This window comes from Helianthus annuus, chromosome 9 (genome assembly GCF_002127325.2).
Source record: "Helianthus annuus cultivar XRQ/B chromosome 9, HanXRQr2.0-SUNRISE, whole genome shotgun sequence".
NCBI classification, from domain to species: domain Eukaryota; kingdom Viridiplantae; phylum Streptophyta; class Magnoliopsida; order Asterales; family Asteraceae; genus Helianthus; species Helianthus annuus.
The window spans coordinates 140,761,330-140,783,529 of NC_035441.2; the positions used below are offsets into that span (position 1 = coordinate 140,761,330).

Here is a 22,200-nt window from a genome sequence, read left to right on the forward strand (position 1 = left end):
ACATGACAGGATGGTGAGGTAAAACCCGCTCAGTTCAAGGATCGAACTAGCGATCTCCACCTATTCGCCTAATCTCCCCTCATACCAGGTGCCGCAGAAAATAATGAAGAGGGTATGAATTGAACCTGGGTCTCTTAGAAAATCAAATCCCTCCCTTAACATTTACCTCAAATTCCTTTACAAAATTCATAAAATCCTGCTCGACTACCTTCCAAAAATGTTTTAGAAATTTAAAAGTGAAGGTGTCGGGACCCGACACTTTATCATTGCCACAGTCCCAAATGGCTCTTTTAACTTCATTGACTATAAAAGGACCCTCTAAACCAGCCGAGTCCTCCACTGATAAAGATGGTAAACCGAGAATTCTTGGCTTCGGCCTCCTCAACTGAGCTTCGTTAAACTTTTCATCTAAAAAGTTGAGCACTTCGCTTTTAATTCTACACGGACCCGTAACCCAATGTCCATCAATGAATAGACCATTTATTCTCGATCGCGCCAAATTGCCCTTCAAAGTACCGTGAAAAAACCTATTGTTCTCGTCTTCCTCCACATCCCATTTAACCTTCGCCTTTTGAATTAAATTTAAACACGCTTAACCAAATTCAGCTCCTTAATCCTTTTTTGGCATTAATCCTTTCCAGCCTTTCAGCACCCTAAGCGACCTGCATTCAGCTTTTAACTCTAGCTTAATGATATTAATTTCATGTCTAAATTTTTTAGCCTTCTCCTTGGCCACACAAGACACCCTCCGTCTTTTGATATCATCTTTTAGCCGCTTAAATTTTCTCATGATAATCACCTCGGGTGGTCCAAAAGTAACCAGAATCGCCTAGGATTATTCAACCACTTGCTTCAAGTCATTAACCAAAAGCCAAGAGTTAAAATAAAAATATAAGGAATCAACCCAAACCTATGCTCTCTCACTTCAAAAACAATCGGGCAATGATCTAACAGGTAGTGAGGTGTAACAACCCTCAAAAATATTCCCGAGGACAACCCTAAACAAAACCCCAAGTGCGCGGACGAAACTAGTAATATTAAATCAGCAAACTTAACTCATTTAAATCGAAGTCATTATTATTAGGTTTTGTCCACTAGGCTATATGAAGGCACACCTCTGAAGACATTTGCAACTCCCGTACTAACAATTTCAGGAGCCCCAGTAGGATGACCCACACCCGATGCCAACAGGCCACCATCACTACAGTTTACACCAACTGGCTCACCATCCATATTACCTACACCTGATAAAGACACCTGAGGCCCCACTTGTGTAGTAACTTTTTTTTACCTTTCCCACATTTCATGGAGACCTAATAATGCCTCAAGAAATCTTGGAAGAGGAAACGTCCCCATGCGCCTCGTCATCTGTTGCAATCAATCTCGGGGAACGAGCTTCCCCCATCTCGCTTCCAAATCCACCGTGCCGGAGTTGCTAGCCTCAGAACCGCCCAAGCCTACCCCCATTTCCGTTTCCAGCACCCCCGAGTTGTCCAAGGAATCCTCATACTATGATCCGTCGTCCAGGGCACCAATAAACTCCTTTTCATTCCGGTTGTCTTCGCCCATATCGGAAACTGACTTCGAATCTTTGAAAATCGGTCTCCATTCCTCGTGTTCTTCTACCGCTCATGCCATGAAGCTGTATTTACTACATGTTATTTCGAATCTCCAATCAATTTTATCTAGATGATTCACTAAGATGCATGCCCTTGCATGGGAGATAAAATACATAGTCTCTTGATTGGATTAGGGTTAGGATAAGATACATAGTCTCTTGAAAAAAGAAAGTCGTACGATAAATTTAGCGCTGGTTAAGAAGTAATTTTTTTAACGGAAAATTTGGATCATTGACAGACCACTAGAGTATTATCGTGCCACCAGCGAAACCACCCAATCATATACATCTCCACTAGGCAATAATGTCACTACACCAACTCACGAGGAAACCCAATAAATTTGGGAAAAACCCTCTTGTGAGAATCAAAACCCATGACCTAATGGTCACTAAGTCTTATGTCAGTACTAAGATGTCACTAGGGTATAATGACATAGGGGGTTAAGAAGTAATTAAAAATACCAAATTAATGTTGTGGTTATTGATGTAGGTTAAATTTGTAGTCAAACTTGATTAAATAAAACTGAGTTGTGATTGGTTTGTTACCGTCAAAATATGATCATTATAACAGAGCAGGCACCATAGCCTAGTGGCAATCAATCCACTTCTACAAAATACCTACTTAAAAAAAGAAACACTTGCGCACACTCTATATAATAGCCACCCTCAAGTCATAACGATCATAGTAAACAATCCCAGAATCATGGAGTTACATTTCTCTCTTACAATAGCTACATTCTCCATTATTCTAATAATTTTCCTATTCCAAATCTTGTACCAAAAGAGGGCAAATTAAGATATGCTAGAACCAAAACCCACCTCATGCGAAGGGTGCATGGCCTATAATAGGACATCTACACCTTCTAGGTGGATCTGCGCTACCTCACAGAATTTTCAGTGAGTGACTTGGCGGATACATATGGACCGGTCTTTACCATCAAACTAGGTGTTCTTAGGATTATAATTTTATAGAAAAAGAGTTACATAGTTTTGTTTATCTAATTTAAGAATTAAACTATAAAAGAAGGAAAAAAAAAACAAACTAGTACAAATCTAAATAAAATTAATTGATTGTAAATATAGATCCTAGCATGAATTCAACCCATCAATTAAGAACAAAATAACAATCGAACAAAGAACCAGAAGAGAGGGATTAACCCTAATACACAATCTTATTAATAAACAAAACAATTGAATCTAATTGTTTCAAGGTACAAAAAAAAAACAAGCTGAAACCCTAATCCTATTTATACATACCGAACGGTTACGTCTTGAACCATCACGTCTCCTGGTGAATCATCACGGCTCTTGCTTTCAATTGACATGTCCACTTGATTTGCTGCCTCTTCTGATTGACGTATCTATAATGGTACGTCGCATCCCTTCACTTGTAGGTTATAAACTTTGGCTCATAACACAACTAACCCTTATACTATGACGTAACTTATAATTAAAACGTAAACATACTTTATACTAATTACACTTCTGACCCGTATCTTCTCTTTCAAACTTGATCAACAAGACTTAGACATTTAAAGTCCAACAATTCCCCCCTAATTATTTAAGTCTTGTTCTTCCAATCTTCATGCTCCTTCCTGTGCAATCTCTAAACCCGGTGTCTTTAACCATATGGGACTTTGAGATCAACTTCTTGGAAGACTTGTTAATTGGTGATTTCCATGAACGAAGGATGGCTTCACCTGCGGGTACTGTTTACCTTTTCCACTGCCCTTAACGCTCTTTCCTCTATTCAGACCCCACCAATATGCTCGGTTCCAATAGCATAGGATAGTGGGGGCGGGAGTGGGCGGCTGACCCCCGAACTTTTCGCTCAGTAGTGGAGAGTATTTAGTTTTTGTATAAAAATCTTTAGGTATATACGTTTTCGACCCCCCGTTTTATATAAATTTTTTGGGTGTGTCCGTTTTCGACCCCCCGGTCGGAAATCTCAAGCTTCACCACTGCTCGGTTCGCTCGATGATTTCCTGCCTTCCCTCAGATGACTCTTCCGAACCCCAAAATCCTTTTCTTGATTGAAGAATTGAACCCATGATCTTGATTCTTTGAGCCTTGGCTCTGATACCAATATAGATCCCAGGAGACCATGAATTCAACCCATCAATTAAGAACAAAAGAAGAATTGAACAAAGAACAAGAAGAGTGGGATAGACCCTAATAAACAATCGCATTAATAAACTGAACAATTGAATCTGATTGTTTCAAGGTACAAAAAAAAAAAAAAAAACAAACTGAAACCTTAATCCTTTTTATACATATTGAACGGTTGCGTCTTGAACCATCGCGTCTCCTAGTCACTCATCACGACTCTTGCTTCCAATCGACATGTCCTCTTGATTTGCCGCCTCTTCTGATCGACGTATCTATTCTGGTACGTCGCATCCCTTCACTTGTAGGTTATAATCTTTGGCTCTTAACACAACTAACCCTTACACTATGACATAACTTCTAATTAAAACGTAAACATACTTTATACTAATTACACTTGTGACTGGTATCTTCTCTTTCAAACTTGATCAATAAGACTTAGACAATTAAAGTCCAATAACAAATACCAGCTTCTTAAATGGATTATCAAGTAAGGTTATTATTAAATACATAATCTCCTAAAAATAGGTTGTCATAGGAAGGGTATCAAACGAAGTCTGTTTAACCTCATTTAAACGATATTGGAACCATATCGTCGAACACTACGATATGAGATTGTAGGTTTTTGCTTTTCGCTTTTGGTTTTGTAGCTTGCAGATTTTATAGTTTCTGTTTACATCATTATGTTTTTTTTATTTAACGTTGTATCTTTTCTATATTTGCATCGTTGTATTCTTTTTAATTTGTAATTCATTATGTCTTTTTTCTTTAATATTGTATTATGTTTCTTAGCATTGTTTTATATTTTGGTTGACATTATGTTATATTGTAACTTTGTACCCTTTTTTTTAGAAGATTTTGTAAAATAATTTTAAAGGGAGCAAACTAATGCTGTAGTTGTTGATGTAGTTGACCAAACTAATGGTGTGGTCGTTTAAGACGGCTAAATGTGAGTTTAAATAAAACTGAGTTCTGATTGGTTTGTTACCGTTAAAATATGATAATTATAACAACAGAGCAGGCCCTAATATATTTGTTTGACCAACCAATACACTTTTACAAAATACACTACTTAAAAAAAAAAAAAAAATACACACTCTATATAAGAGCCACCCTCAAGTCATAACGATCATTGTAAACAACCCCAGAATCATGGAGTTACATCTGCCTCTTACAATAGCCACCTTCTCCGTTATTCTACTAATATTCATATTCCAAATCTTGTTCCAAAAGAGGGCAAAGATAAGCAAGAAGCAAAACCCACCTCAAGCGAAGGGTGCATGGCCTATAATAGGACATCTACACCTTCTAGGTGGATCTGCGCTACCTCACCGAATTTTCAGTGACTTGGCGGATACAAATGGGCCGGTCTTTACCATCAAATTAGGTGTTCGCCAAGCTTTGGTAGTGAGCGATGCGGAGATTGCTAAAGAGTGTTTCACCACCAACGATAAAGCCTTTGCCAGCAGACCCACGTCGTTGCTTTCGGTTATCATGGGCTACGACTACGCCATGTTCGTGTTAAGTCCATACGGGGAGTACTGGCGACAAGTGCGCAAGCTGGCTACAGTTGAGCTTCTCTCTCAGCGACGTGTTGAGATGCTAAAGCACGTTCGAGTCTCCGAAGTTAGAACATTCATGAAAGACACCTACGAGGCTTGCTTGAGAAACAAAGAGGTAGAAGATTCTGATACGGTGAAGGTGGAGATGAGAGAGTTGTTTGCCAATCTGGTGTTTAACATTATAACAAGAACAATTGCAGGAAAGCGATTCTCGCCCGGTGATGAAGAAGCGGTTGAAATTCACGCGGTGCTTAAAAGATTCTTCGAGTTTTTGGGCACTTTCGTGGTGTCTGATTTCATTCCCTCTTTGAAGTTTATGGACTTAGGAGGACATGTGAAAAGAATGAAGTTAGTCGCGAAAGAGATGGATGACATAATTGAACGATGGTTAAATGAGCACAGGCAAAGGAGAGAGTCAAATGAAGTGAAACAGGACTTCATGGATATATTGATTTCCATAGTTGAAGCTGCTTCTAAAGATGAGTTTCCTGGCTATGACCGTGACACAGTCATCAGATCAACGTGTCTCGTAAACTAAATAACCCTACCATTAATCCCACGTATGCATGCTTCCATTTGTAAATTTTAAGCATATGTCTTTTGAACATGTTGCAGGTAATCATCACCGCAGGTTTTGATTCAACGGCTGTAACTTTAACATGGGCTATAGTTTTGCTGCTCAACAACCCAGAAACACTAAAACGTGCTCAAGAGGAACTCGATCTCCATGTTGGAAGAAAGAGACTGGTGGATGAATCAGACATCAAAAATTTAGTCTACCTACAAGCTATTATCAAAGAGACTTTACGTTTATACCCAGCTGCACCAATCTCACTTCTTCATCGGTCAACAGAAGACTGTGTTGTTGGTGGCTACACGGTCCCAAAGGACACCCTCTTAATAGCAAATCTATGGAAATTACATCGTGATCCTAATGTTTGGTCAGATCCGTACAAGTTTCGACCCGAGAGGTTCCTGACAGACAAAAAGGATATTGACCTCAAGGGTCAACATTATGAATTGCTTCCGTTTGGTAGTGGTCGAAGAATGTGCCCGGGTGTTTCTTTTGCACTCCAGTCTTTGCATTTAACATTAGCTAGTTTGATTCAAGGGTTTGAGCTAGCCAAATCATCCGATGGGCCGGTTGATACGAGTGAGATCTTCCTACTGACCAACAATAAAGCATCTCCACTTGATGTCCTGCTTAGACCTCGTTTATCCAGTGATGTGTATCATGTTGATGCATAGAGTTAGGTCACCTCTAAAAGTCCTACCGTTTCGATAAGTTTAGATATAAAAGGTGATACACTCGTAAACCCAAATAAGTGTGCTCTTCGTATTGTTGGTTTTCTTTTTTCTTTTTTTGTCAAAGGGGAAAAGTGTATGCTGCTTAATTTGTTGGTTTTGTTCCTATTGTATGTGTTGCAAGTAAAACAATAATAAATAGTCTTTTATAGTCAACAGATGGCCAGTCACCTTGTAAACTTTTTAATGGCAAAGCTAAAATCCTATACATGTGAAATACGTACGTGATGTTTTGAATGATGCATTTCTCCTAATCCAATGTACTTGAAAAATTTAAGCATTTTCAAATTATTTTGAACGAGTTTTAGCATGATATATGGTCATATACAGTTTAAGTATGATATATGGTCATATGTTACCTCGAGTTCTAAGAGCATCCACAAGAAGTCGTTTTAGGGTAGGTTTTTCTTGTTTTTCCACTCAGTTGTTTTCACTTATCAATTGGCTCTCGGTTTTGGGCAGCCAGTTTTGGCCAAGAACACCCAAACTCGGATAGTGGTGGGGACCATATGTTGATTAATCTTGAGGGGTTCAAAGCGTGTCATGGATATGGGTCAGTTTTGTAAATATAGAGGTTTTAGGAGATGGTTAGTTTTGTTTAGAGTCTATTTAATGTACATTTGTAATCTATGAAAAGTGTGGGTTTTCAAGCAGTAAATACTAATCTTCTTCATGAGTTCTTGAGTGTAATCGATTTTCGGAGAAGAAGGAGCAGTCCCTTTAAACTGTGGGGCTGAGAAAATCAAGAAAGAGAGACACATCGAAAGTATTAGAGATCAAAGAATAGAAAGAAGAAGGCGAGATCGATTATCGAAAATGGCAGCGGAGGTTCTGTGTGAACCGAACACGATTCTAAGTGAGCCGGGAGGAGAAAACAAAGAAGAAGATCTGTGTGATCAAGATTGTTCTAGGTGAACCAACATCTGGGTAATAAGAAAACGAGACTAACTGAAACGAGAAAAGGGTTCTTGGTGAACCGATGTGGTGATCTGTGTGAGCCGTATAAAGAATGAGTGATTATTTAAGTCCGATTTTTGTGTGAATCAATTGAGAAGAGAAGATTAAGAGGAAGAAGTGTTCTGTGTTAACAAAAAGAAGGGATGATGTGTATGATCGAGGGAAAATAATTGTGCAGTTTAGAGAAAGAACCGATGGATCTATGTGATAAAAAAACAACTATGTATGAGTGGCTTGGGAGACAAGAACCTATGTGGTTCAGCGATTCGAGTAGAGAAGATGTGTGTGGTGCGTGTGATTCAAGATGAAAACTTATGTGACGAAAAGGTGCAACATTAAGTGAAGAAAACAAGATGGCTCTGTGAGTGATAATTTCTGTGTGAATCAAGATAGTTACATGTGTGGTTGTGTGGTTCGACTAATTAAGAATGTTTAAGGCGTTAGTGTGATTGAACCAAAAGCGTTTAAAGTTTGTGGGTACGTAACCTAGAAAATAGGGAAGTGTGTTTGCTTTTTGTGGGTGAAAAAGTCAAACACAAGAAAGTTTTATTCAAGTTTGTGATAAAATCAGAGGTTAATATCACAACACTTTGTATATGAGAGAATATGAGAGTAATGAGTCTTTTTTTTTTATTTCTTTCAAGATTGCAGTACATGAAACAAAAGGAAAATCCCTTTAAATAGTAAACGGAAGCACAAACGGCTATGCTTATAACTCGCATACCCTAAACAACTTATTCAAACTTAAACATAAACTACTGACTCAATCAACTAGAAAAGACTCAACAACTCTGGACCATTTCCCAACACGTGCAGAAAGCTACATATGCATGCTTTTCTCATTTTCAACTTTGCATGGGAATGTTGTGTCACCTTTAACACCCCCTTGATACACACTCCTGCACTCCATTCTTGTATCTGAAATACACCAGCTTCTCCCTTGAGATTGCCTTAGTCATAAGATTCGCCAACTGTTCTTCAGTTCCACAGAAGTCCAACCTGACTTGACTTTGATTCACCATATCTCTTATAAAATGGTAGTTGAGTTCAATGTGCTTTGAGCGACTGTTCGTGACAGGATTTTTGGACAAGTTTATAGTTGATTTGCTGTCATAGAATAAGGTAGTCTCTTGCTCCTGAACTACACCAAGATCAGTTAGAATCCTTCTTAACCATACCACTTGGCAAGCAGCTCCTATAGCTGAAATATACTCAGCTTCTGTGCTAGAGAGAGCCACGGTACTTTTTTTTCTTAGAGCACCATGATACAGCTGCATTACCTGTTGGTGCATCCGTCTGTCGTCTTCGTCTTATATCGAGTCTCGGTTTAATACACTTGAAGCTGAAAGTTTGAAGCTGAAAGTTTGAAGCAGCTGAAAGTTTGAAATAGGGGTTTAGTTTGAAATGTCCTGTCCGTTTGAAGAGTTTCAAACGGAAGGGTCTTGTAGTATAAATAGGTTTCAAACTTTCACCATTTGTAACTTTCCGGCTTGTGCAACGAAGTGCTGCGAAGTGTTGTCAGGTTGTAAAACGTTACGAAATCAATCATACAACAGTTTAAAGAGTAAATCTAGCTGAATTGACCTCTACACGTCTGTTTCCGCCGTTCGTTTAGAGATAAACTCTTCTGATCGACTCGTTCGGGTCTGAAATCGATCCTACAAGTGGTATCAGAGCTCAGGAAGAAGAGTTCTATACAATTCAGCTGCGATTTCTGTTTCTACACCTTTCTTTTTCGAAAATTATAAGTTTTCACGGTTAAAATTGGATGAAACTTTCACAATGTGTGCGTAATTGTATTTTGACAAACCCTTGAGAATATTAGTTCAAAATTCAATGTAAAAGTGGCAAAAATTGACTGAAAACTAGTGTACGTTTGAACAAAGCCTAGCATTCCGTTTGAAATCTGCTTCCTATCGTTTGAAAACTGCTATTCCGTTTGAAAGAGACCATTCCGTTTGAAGTCACCGTTTGAAACATCACTTTCGTTTGAAAAATGATCTCTGTCGTTTGAAAAAGTCCATACCGTTTGAAAGAATCGTTTGAAATATCCATCTCGTTTGAGGAAGTGACACATCGTTTGAACAACACATCGTTGGAACCGACACATCGTTTGAAACAACACATCGTTTGAACCAACACACCGTTTGAAACGACACATGAAAATCAGTTGCATGTGATTAGTTTGTGTTGGGTATTAAAGTTGTCAGTAGTGTTTTTGGCCCAATCCATATTCATGTATTGAATATGTTTGCACGTGTTTAGTAGATTTGAAGGTCCAATTGGTTTGTGTTGAACATTTAAAACAAGTTGTCGGCAATTAATTTGGAGGTCCAATAGAATTTATCTACACTTTAAAGTAAAGGTCCAATAAAAAAAATGTTGTTGAGTTAGTGGAGTTCACGGCCAAATGAGTTAAAGTTGTCGGCAGTCCACCTCATATTTTTGCGGCCCAATCATTTGTCAGTTCATTGGATTAAACGACCCAATCAACTGTCACTAATTGTTGTTATAAGTCCATTTCATCAGCCCATGTGATTAACGAGGAGGTCCAATCACAAATGTTTTAAGTGTTGAACAGTTGTGGCCCAATCAAAGATTTTTAAAAGATATTCTTGTCGGCCATTTGTTACTTATTGCATCAAGGTCCAAGCAGAATTGGTTCAATATCGAGTTTAATCGGATTACTTGAATCCATATCCTTTTGGCAAGATCATTCAGTCATTGATATCACTTCAACAACATTGAAACAAGTCCACAAATCTTCGACACGAGATCAATTCAATCGTCACACACTTTTACGTATTCTGTCCGTTTACACTGATTGTTTGTTTGTTTATTTGTTTGTCAGGTATTATTGTACAAGGTGATTTGTTTACCAGCTCATTTGAAAATTCAAAGTTTGTGATATTTCAAATACTGAAACATGGACGAAGATTTCTACAACGCGTTTGCTACTCCGTCTACTCCAGCTGTCATTGCTAAAAACATGAATCTAGAAAACGAAACGGGAACTGCACAAAAACCACCTAAACTCATGGATATTGATGATTACAACGTGTGGTCTGAACGTTTTGGAAACTGGGTTGAGGCTTATCACCTAGATGCGTGGGAACACACTGAGGAACAATATGTTAGGCCCACAAAAAACAATGTTACAAATGGTGTGCCGTTAACACTTAGAGAAATGAGTTCGGAAGACAAAAAGAAATATCGAGATGAGAAACTCATGGTGAGACTGCTTCAGCAAGCTATAAAAGAAGATATCTTGATACTGCTTCAACATGATGGAACTGCGTATTCAATATGGACAGAATTGGAAGCAAAGTTTATTGGAAGCGATGACATGCTCAAGAATAAGATGTCTCTCATGAAAAAAGAATTTGACTTATTCCATGGTTTGAAAACTGAAAATACCAAGCAGATAATAGATCGATATTGTAACTTGGTGAGAAACATGTCAAAACTTGGAATTAAGAAAGATACTGATGAATTGATTGAAAAACTTGCAGATGCACTACCACATGAAACATGGGGAACATTTCTGATGATGCTAAGATCCAACAGAAAGGATTACAAGAATATGACACTGGGAGATTTCATCAAACACCTGGAAGCTCAAGAGATGGAGCAAAGGAAGATTGCCAGGATGAAGAATTACGATGGAGAACAGGATATCAGCTTGTACTACAAGGGAGGTGTTCCTGGATCAACAAATCATTCTCCGAAAATCGAAACTGCTTTCAGTGTTAAAGATTCTCCTGAAAAGAAGTCATCCCATGGATCTAGCAGCACAAGATTTTCATCATTCGATCCAAACATTTCTGCAACAAAGAATGGAAGAAAACTTCAGTGTAACATTGTATTAAGTCTTGAAAATGATCAAGATTATACTAAAGAGGTTGCTAAAAATCAAATGTCGTTGTTGGGAATGATTTTAGAGTCATATAGTTGTTTTGTGGCCGAAAAGATCGGTAATCCAATGCTTACAAAAGAGGATTACGATCAAATTGATGCTGAGGAAATGGAATTAATGGACATAAAATGGTGTATGGCTAGTGTGATGAGACGTGCTGAAAAATTTAGACAAATTACAGGCCGAGATGATTTTCGTGATGCAATGTTTCAACTTTAGGCTTTGATAAATCTAAAGTTACGTGTTTTCGTTGCAGGGAAAAGGGGCATTTTAAGAGGGAGTGCAAAAACCGGGAAGCTACTGGAGCCCAAAATCCTTTTGGAAACAACGATTATCACAAAAAGGCAATTTATCATCAAGTCACGTCACCAGCACAGCATCAGGCACAAACTGCTCACGGAAGAGATGTGATTGATAAAAGAGCATGTCTAAGCAAATATGAAAATTTTTCATGGGATAAATATATTCCAAAAGACAACAAAGTTTGTGTGGCAGAACAAGATGATGAAAAGTTGGCCGAAGGGTTCAATTGGGACAATTTTTGCCCAGATCCAGAATTCATGGCCAAAGAGATGTCCAACAATCTTTTCAATACTCATGCTTTCATTGCTAATGCTTATGATTTGAAATGCGCAAAAAGAAATAAAAGAGTCATAGAAGCTGCTGAAGCAAGACGAAGAAAGCTTGAGGAAGAGGAAGAAGAGGAAGAGAGATTAAAAGCTGAGGCTAAAGCTGAGAAAAAGAGGAGAGCTGAGTTTTTGATCAAGCAGAATAGTCAAAGAGGTTCCTGAATTTAAAGTAAAAGTTGATGCTGAACCAGTTGAAGTTCCAGAAAAATGCATGAACTGTGATTCTTTAATCAAGCAGAACAATGAGTTGCTGCATAACATAAACAGATTAAAAGAATCATATGATACAATGAACAGAGAAATCAACAAGTATACTAATTCAAGTGGTGAACAAGCTGTGGCAATGAATACACTGAAGATAGCGTACCTGAGACAGCTTGATGATGCTAATTTTGATATTAAGAAGTGTGCAGATCTGGAGTTGAAGTTAGCAACACAAAAGATAGAAACTGAGAAAGTGAAAAAGTTATTAGAAAGTTACTCATGTTCTTCTTTTGTTGTTGATAGGATTTATCCAGTTGTGGAAAATTTGAAGACGTTTGGAGAAGTGAAGACGTCCGAAGAAAAGAAATTTGTGATAAAAGACGAAGAAAAGGTGAAGACTTCTGGTAAGAAATCAAGTGTGGTCTACAATAGATGTCCGCCCCCGGTCGAAAATGGATATTCACCTCGAAATCCAAATTCTGAGAGAGTCGAAAAAGCAATAAACTTAAAATGGGAGTCTGGGCCATCGGATAACTTGCCAGAAAATATTGATGTTACATACACGTCATCCGACACTGATCATGAGTCAAAGTTGATAAAAAGTGTGGTCGATCAAGTGTTAGATAAAGATGATAGTGAGGAGTCAAACATGGAGTCCAAACCCGAGTTAAAGTCTGGGTCCAATGCATCAAAGCCGACATTCAAAAAGGACAAACGGGTTTATGATAAAGAGTTTTTTATGTCAAAATCTAATTTGAATGATGAATCATTCAAAGTAGCTTATACTTTGAAAGATTCTGACAAATTATATTCTGATGATGCTTTTCCAATAAGAAGCGTCAAATTTGAAATGATTCAAAAGGTTTTCAAAATCACAGAAATTAATATTTCTGAAATAAAAGATTTAAATCTTTCTGGAAAACCTAAACAATACACTTCAAGAGTGCAACAAAGAATTAACAAAAAAATGGGTTACAATCGTGGTTATAATTTCCAAAAGAAATCAAACCATAATCGTAATTTCAAAAAGAAAGGTCTTGGTTTTGTTCCACCGAAAAACTATAAAAATGAAAAAGTTTATAAACCAAAAACTGTGTTTGTTTCAGGAATAACATCAGAGGCTGAGAAAGAACAATCATTCAGAAAGCAGACAAATCAGGAATTCCTTGCCAAGAAGCAAGAAGTGTTGAAGAAGAATGTTGTTCAGGAGAAGATAGAACCCAGAACCTGTTTTCAGTGCAAGATTGCTGGTCATGTTGCTAAGAATTGTCCGAAAACATTCAAACCAAAACAGGAAGTCTCTGGTAAATTGAAAGAGAAAGTTGTCGATAACACTGAACTTTCAACCCGAAAATTTACAGGCTTTGAAAATTCAATTTTTGAAAAGGGAGAATGTTCAAAGAGTGCTTTGAAAAGAAAAGAAAATGTAATAAATCAAAAATGGGTTGTGAAAGGTTCAGGTAACAAGTCTGGTGATGAATCTGATTCCACAAAATCAGAGGAGCCACGTGTTCAGAAAAAAGTTGAAAGATCAGTTCCAACTATGAACGATGAAAATTTTCCACCGTTGTGTGCTGAAAATTTTATGAAGAAAGTTGGAAAAGTTGAAATTTCAAATCAATTTTATTCTGACAAGAAGAAATTTGATGTTGAAAAAACTTAAAACGGAAATGTGAAACGTATCTTTGGACAAATGGTCAATGGTAGGGCAAAAAGTGTCAAAGACTTTTATGCTTCTAAATGACGTGTTCACAAATCTGTTGAAAGAAAAGATGATAAGATTGTTACACCCAAGGAAGGTCAGGCTTGGGTGGATATATTTTTCAAAGAATAAAAACCTGACTTGCCGGAGCTCCCAAGTTGGTAATCGCGGAGCATGAATCGGCATCATTCTTTATCATGATTGAAAAATATGTTTTTGAAAAGCAGGACTTGCCGGAACTCCCAGGTTTGTAAGCGTGGAGTAGGAATCTGCACCTTGAGAATTCAATTAACGGATGGTAATTGGTTGAAAAACAGGTTTGAGTTGTATGTTTGTGATTGTTATAAGTGGTTCAGAATTTGAACTAGGTTGATCTTACAAGTGGTTAAATCAAGGTCATTAAATTGAACTTGAGTTAACTGTCATTCATAAAATTGGCAAACAATGTGATGATTTGATCCCCAATTTTACAAGTGATATAATCAACAAAACTAATTTTCCGGAAAAAAACCATTTTGATTAAAACAAACTTAAGTGTTTTGAAATCATTATGGGAAAATAGTTTGTTGTGAGGGGGAGTTCTGATTGTTTAAGCCAAACGGATGGAGAATTGAAGCGATTCGATATCAGTTGTCATGTTCTGTACAGTTGGTTTTCAATTTTTATTAGATGTATTTGAATTTTAGGGGGAGTAAGAATTTTTAGAAAATCCAAAAACATCAGAAAATTTGAAAAAGATAAAAACATGATAAAACTGAAAAATGAGTTTTTGTTGCATAAAAGAGGAAATGATAGTACATCAGTGGACTATCACGACACGCTAAAGAAATGTATAGTCAAAAATGTGATAAACAATCTTACTGTGGATGTGTCAGTAGGTTTTCGCACATTTAGTAAACTGTAACGAGATATAGACCTAAAATCAAACTTGCTTATTCTGTGGGTTAACAAAACTGCTTGGATATATAGGTAACCCCTATCTTGTTTGAAAGGTCCCGTATTCTGAGGTTTCGCTTTGTTTCCGTTAGTCGGTAATTGAACGCTAAGTTGTGCAACTTGTGTGAATTGATGTAGTTATTGGTTCGGATGATACCCGAAAGTATCCTCACATGAATTCTATGTTAGATAGCATTTTTACATGTTGTAAAAATATTAGAAAGCTGATTTCTGCAGAATTTCTGCGGAAAAGTGTTGAAATCGTTGCTTTTAGTGCTTTTCGGGCAATTTTTAGTGTTATCGGACTTCAGAAAGGTTTTAAATCAAACCCTTGCATTCCTAGTTAGGGTTTAATGTATATTAGATGTTGGACTTTCGTCTGAGTCCTAAAAATGTCGTTTAGATGGTTTCTGCGGATCCTGCGGTTTTGTCAGAATACTAGTTTACTAGGTGCTTTTCTAGTAGTTTCGATGCATTGTTTAAACTGTTTCAAATGTACTTAATAAAAATGAATCATATGCATCCTAAGTAAGTATTCCATGAGTATTCTAAGTGTATGTCACGAAATAAGCAATTCGGGTGTTAAAAATGCATAAAAATGTGGCTAAAAATGAGTATTTTAAGTGTAAGAAAGTCACCGAAAAGTGGCAGTTGTCACAGATTTTTAGATTTTCACACCACCGTTTGAAGGGGTTTTCAGCAAACTGTTTGGCATTATCACTTATGATGTACAATGGCAGTCCGTATCGACATACAATCTGTTCCCAAAAGAACCTTGTAACATTGTATCCATAGATTATAGAGAACGACCTGGCTTCTAATCACTTGGTAAAATAGTTAATAGCTACCAGCAGATACTGTGCACCCCCGCTCGACCTGGGGAAAGGTCCGACAATGTCGACACCCCATTTTTGGAACGGCCAAGCCGCTGTCACCGAGATCATTTAATTTTTTTGCTCGAAGGCTTACTGGAGCATATCACTGACATTCGTCGCACTGCTGAAGCTCCTTGACTGCACGTTCATGCATTACTGGCCAATAGTATCCCGCGCTCTTGATCTTTGTTACCACCATTTTCGGTCCAACGTGGATTCCGCAAATTCCATAGTGAATTTCCCTTATTATGTACTTTCCTTGTTCGGGATCCAGGCACTTTAACAGGGGGCCTAAGAAAGTTTTTCGGTATAGGCTTCCGTCTTGCATTTGATACTGGAGGGAATTCACCTGGATTTTTCGGGCTTGGGCTTTATCGATGGGTAAAACATCATGAACCAAGTAATTGATAATTGGAGTCATCCACTATTGATCTCGAGTTTCTACTTGTAAGACTTCCGAATTGGCAATGGAAGGTGCGGTTAGGACTTCGACTCGTACTTCTTTTGCTAAATGGCTGAATGAAACCGAAGCCAACTTACTTAACGCATCGGCTTTTTTATTTCTGCTTCGGGGAACATGCTCGACTTTGCACGAATCGAACATTCCCATGGCCTATTTTACTCATTCCAAGTATTTAATCATGTTCGGCTCTCGTGCTTTGTATTCGCCATTTACTTGGTTCGCCGCAAGCAAAGAGTCGACGTGGGTGATATAGGTGTACAAAAAATCCGCATCCGAAACCGATCCGAAAAATAATTTGAAACGGATCCGATGGAGAAACTGGATTTTTTGAAACCGGATACAATCCGATAAGATCCGCTGGATCCAATCCGATTTGTAAAATTTTTAGCACACCGGATTATTTCCGGATAATCTCTAACCGGATCCGAACCGGTTTTTTTAGGATTTGATAAAATCCGGATTTTCCCGTTTTGCACTAAATCCCACAGCCACGTTAATATAAACATATAGCTTTTTAATTTTTGCTTCTTTACATTAAATCCCAATAACCCATGGATTTTTTATACTAGCTTCTTTCATTTATTTTACTTGTTAAAGAGCCTAATAGGCAACAACTATATATCTTCCTTAAATAATTTTTGACCGTTTGTTCTTTTGTATTTTTTTGGGCAACAGCTATACAGTTCCCTAAAATATTTTATGACCGTTTGTTATTTTATATTTTTTGATCGGGTCAATTAAATCCCAAGATCCCATTGAATTTTTCATTTTTTTATTTACAATTCTAGCCTCTTATAAATAGCTTAGAGTTATAATTGTCAAAAAACACAAAACCTTTCTGGCTCTCATAGCAAGCAAAAACACAAACGTTCATAAAACACCAAAACAAGCTTGATCTCACAATCTTTCATTCTCTTTTTACTCATGGCAACTGATAACACTCAAGCTTTCGTTGGTTGTGGTTCCACAAACGAGCTAACCGTGGTGAGGATTATACCAACAACGAGGAACCAAGATATATGGTCAAAGTTTGATTTATGTGAAATGTCGAACGGGTCACAAAAGGCTCGATGCAAAAATTGTGGTAAGAATATAGGTGCTACGGGAAATTCGACTTTGAGAAATCATATCCAAAAACATTGTAAGGCGTTGAGAAACAATCCGGCTCAAGATCAAGCTCAAATGTCAAACGAGGGAGGTGTTTGGAACTTTAAAGCCGAGATGGTTCGTGATAAGATGGCACAATTCCTCATTCAAGATGGCACAATTTTTAGAAGGAATTGGATTTGGAATTTGAAAGAATTGTAATTAATTCTATTAAAAATTGGGGTAACTTTGTAGAATAGTAACCAAGTTTTAAAAGTGTTCCAATTAGGTCACTCAAGTTTTAAAAGTGTTCCAATCAGGTCACTCAAGTTTTAAAAGTGTTCCAATCAGGTCACTCAACATTCACTTTTCATTAAAATTAAGTGGTTTTTCATCCATTTCATAGTTAACCGTGGTTATGTGGATTTTTGTTTATTTTTTCCCTTTTATTTGATGCTAACGTCGAGTGATGACATGGATTTTAACTTGTTTTTTTTTAATTTTTAATGTAATTAAAAATTAATTACATTACTCATGGCAACTGATAGCACTCAAGCTTTCGTTGGTTGTGGTTCCACAAACGAGCTAACCGTGGTGAGGATTATACCAACAACGAGGAACCAAGATATATGGTCAAAATTTGATTTATGTGAAATGGCGAACGGGTCACAAAAGGCTCGATGCAAAAATTGTGGTAAGAATATAGGTGCTACGGGAAATTCGACTTTGAGAAATCATATTCAAAAACATTGTAAGGCGTTGAGAAACAATCCGGCTCAAGATCAAGCTCAAATGTCAAACGAGGGAGGTGTTTGGAACTTTAAAGCCGAGATGGTTCGTGATAAGATGGCACAATTCGTCATTCAAGAGGGATCGTCGTTTGATCACTTCGATAACCCGCGCTTGACAAAGATGATCCAAGAAACACTCCAACCGCGTTATGCTCATGTAAGTCGTTCTACTTTAAGACGTGATGGCATAAAAATGTGGAAAAAAGCTAAAAGACACTTAACTTTATGTTTTGAAAATTTAAAAACCGGTGTTAACTTAACCACTGATGTTTGGTCGGCTCCACATGGTTTACCGGAATCATACCTTTGTGTTACCGCACATTGGGTTCAACCCGAGACGTGGCAAATGATGAAGCGTACGATTGCGTTTGATTTATTTGGATATCCACATACCAGTGAAAACTTATTTTATATCTTAGATAGTGTAGTATAAACTTTTAAATTACAAGATAAACTGTTTTCAATATTTTTTATTAACGCTTCAAATAATACAAATGCGGTTCAAAATTTAAAATTTAAATATCAACCGTTTTGTGACGGAATGTTTTTCCATAGTCGATGTGTTGCACACATCATCAACTCGGTGGTGCAAGACGGACTAAACGTCCGGATGCTATAGGATCGGCCTTTTGGAACCTTGGATTCGGATAAAATCCGATCCCGATTTTTTTGAAACCGGTTCTGACCGAGAGTTGACTTATCCGATCAGATAAAATCCGATCCAGATTTTAAAATTATCCGATTTGTTCACCTCTAGTGGGCGATCACATCTTTAGCTCCAACCTTATCTGCCAAACGAAGCCCAACAAGTAGCGCTTCGTATTCTGCCTCATTATTTGAACTTTTGAATTCAAGGCGTAAAGCATACGTCTCATATGTTCCTTCTGGATCGGTTAAAATCAAACCAGCTCCTACTCCTTCGGCAGCTCCTACTCCTTCGGCGCTTGATGCTCCGTCCGTGTATAGGAGCCAGAGTTTTTTCGAGGCAAGATCAAGGCTTTGTGCTTTGCCACTTTCTTCGAGAATTTCTACCAAGAAGTCTGCTATTACTTGACCTTTTAGTGGGCCTTTTGTTCGGAACATGATATCAAAAGCACCGAGTTTGATGGCCCATTTTGCCATTCGCCCGGACACTTCTGGTTTTTGCAAAACATGCTGGATCCTCAGATTGGTCAGGACTTCGATCAGGTGAGCCTGGAAATACCGTCGTAACCTTCGAGAGGCGTGTACTAATGCTAAAGCCAACTTTTCTAAGCTCGGGTATCTTGTCTCCTAGTCTTTCAAGGTCCAGCTAACATAACAAATTAGAATCTGAGAGCCGGTTCGCACCGTGTGATGCAGCCAAATAAACTGTTAAGACTTCATTTTTTCGGCACTGTGAGGGCTGGTAAGGTGCTTAGACAAGTTTTTAATTCCTCAAAGGCTCGTGCTGCTTCGTCCGACCACTTGAATTCCGACCTGAAACTCTTTCGGAGGACATCCATAAACGTCATAGATTTATCCGGTGCATTGGATAAGAAACGATGGAGTGTTGCGAGGCGTCCGTTAAAGATTGGATTTCTTTGACTGAAGACGGTGGTTTCATGCTGAGTACCGCATCTATCTTATCTGGATTAGCTCGCATGCCGTTCGATCCAACCATAACTCCTAAAAACTTTCCTTCCTCAACACCAAACATGCATTTTCTTGGGGTTCAGCTTCATATTTATGCTCTGGAGCCTAGTGAAAGTTTCATGGATATCTTTAAGCATGATATCCTCGTCGCTGCTTTTGATTACAATGCCGTCGACATATACTTCCAGGTTCGATTCGATTTGATCTTTAAAAGCCTTATTTATCAAGCGCTGATATGTGGCTCCAACATTTTTTAGCCCGAAGGGCATTTTGGTGAAACAGTAGATTCCTTCGTTTATGACGAAAGCTGTTTAATCTTCATCTTCAACGGCCATTTAAATTTAGTGATATTCCTTATACGCATCTAAAAACATTTTATACGGAACGTAGCAGCAGAGTCAATTTTTTCATCAATTTCGGGGAGTGGGAAGCAATCTTTTGGACAGACATTTAAATATGTGTAATCAATACACATCCTCCGCGAGTTATCTTTCTTTCGAACCATGACTGGGTTGGAAACCTAAGTCTGGTATCGGACTTCACGGATGATCCCTGCGTCCAAAAGGCTCTTTACATCTTTGGCGATAGATTTAGCTTGATCCGGGGCCATATGCCTCCTTCTTTGGGTTACCGGTTTATTGATTCCTTCACATTTAGCCGAAGCCAACTTGAGATAGAGAAAGAGAGATAGTTGTAAGAACATTCACATTGGAACCTCTATATTAATAAATTCTATATAATATAGAGGAAACAATAAAAACACCTTATATTGGAATCTCTATAATAGAGAAAATTTTATAGATATTAAAGTACACCTCTATATAGAGAGACTCATATCCAAATCTCTATATATTTATTTTGAGTGTGTAGAAAAGAGAAATAAATAATAAAATAAGTGATTGTGAGTAACATAGAGATATAGATAGAGAGTTGAATGTGAAAGGTTTTTGAAAAGTAAAGATAATTTAAAGAAAAAATGTATTTTTTGATTAAATTTTATAGATAGAGAACATTCACATTGGAGGCTCTATATGTGGACATTCTATATATTATAGAGGAAAAGGTAGAAGAAAAAAAACTACATTAGAACCTCTATAGTATAGAGAAAAATTTTAAGAAAACAAACTACACCTCTATATTTAGAGTGTTATATTAAACTCTCTATTTTTTTTTATGTGTGTCTAGGAAAGAGAAAATAATAATAAAATAAGTTAACGTGAGTAAGATAGAGGTAGAGATAGCAGGTTGGATATGAGAGGGTTTTTAGAAATTAACAAAATTTTAAGAAAAATATACCCTTTCATTTAAATATATACAAGGAGATGGAGTGTCTAATATGAATGCTATGAGGAAAAGAGAAGTGATACATCTATTATATATAATAAACATAAAGATTTGGGCTGATGTGGCAGTAGATTAGAGCATCTAGATTTTCATTTTGGCGGGAAAACGAAATTTGGTAAAGATGGTTCACGCGGATCTTGATTCATTGATGTGGTACCCGATTTTTCGGATCCTATATAACCCGTTTATTTTTCTTTATTTCTTTTCACAACCGGATTTCGATCATTACTTCTCTCCCTATTTTCTTTATTTGTCAGAAAAATCTTGGTAATCTCATACCTTTATGTCCAATCTTCCATCCCTATTATCATATCAACTCTCTTCCATCCCAATCTTCAATCGGCGATACAATCTTTAGATCATATTCAGATTTAGTTTTTGAAGGTACTCAAGTTACAGTCATTTAGTGTATATCAGGTTTATCTTTAGGTCTTCATGTTCTTCATAATAGTTTTTGTTTTTTGAATATCATCTTTTAATCATATTTTGTTGATTTCCTCCATAATATATGTTTTCTTTTACAGACCTTATTTTCTTTCAAGTAGTAGTTTTTGTGTTGTTGTTCAGTTTAATGAAATTTTTATGACTTACTGTTCGTCGATTTATTTTTTTAGAGTAGGGTTTTTTATCCGAATGATAATTTGTTCACAGTTCTGTTAATTGATCTTTATTCTATTTTGTATTATAATTTTATGTTTTTTATGATTTTAGGGTTTTTGATTTGCTGTTTCTATGCATGTTGTATGGTTAATTTTTAGGGTTTTTTTGGTACATTGGTCATAGTTTTCATATGTTTACATACTATATTTTTATTTATTTTGCTTAGATGTTTTTGGTATGAATGTTATCATGCTTATTTCAGGATCAACATTACAAACGCAATAATGTCTTTTTACAAGTCAATGTCTGCACTTACCAGAGATTTTTTGGTACTCTCATCTTCATTGATGTTCAGTTATTTTTTTAATATTTATTTAACATTTTTTTATATTTTTTTTACTCTGAAGGTTATACCTCTTCAGTTTTCAAAGATATGGTTATCTTCTGCTGTTGGTGATAATATGGTAGTCATAAAGAGTATCAACGAAAAGG

At 37.1% G+C, this 22,200-nt stretch overlaps 1 protein-coding gene and 1 long non-coding RNA gene across 2 annotated transcripts; both read left to right on the top strand.

Annotated features, from left to right (window-relative positions):
- The first annotated feature begins 4,876 nt into the window (after nt 1-4,876).
- LOC110878962 (cytochrome P450 CYP82D47) lies at nt 4,877-6,747 on the top strand. The gene is made up of 2 exons (XM_022127361.2): nt 4,877-5,815; nt 5,902-6,747. Exons 1-2 carry the CDS (start codon nt 4,877-4,879, stop codon nt 6,532-6,534), a joined length of 1,572 nt encoding a protein of 523 aa, XP_021983053.1. The 3' UTR covers nt 6,535-6,747.
- A 14,663-nt stretch (nt 6,748-21,410) lies between these two features.
- On the top strand, nt 21,411-22,200 carry LOC118482138. The gene is made up of 3 exons (XR_004867405.1): nt 21,411-21,492; nt 21,971-22,037; nt 22,116-22,200. It is a non-coding gene; the product is annotated as an uncharacterized LOC118482138 (long non-coding RNA).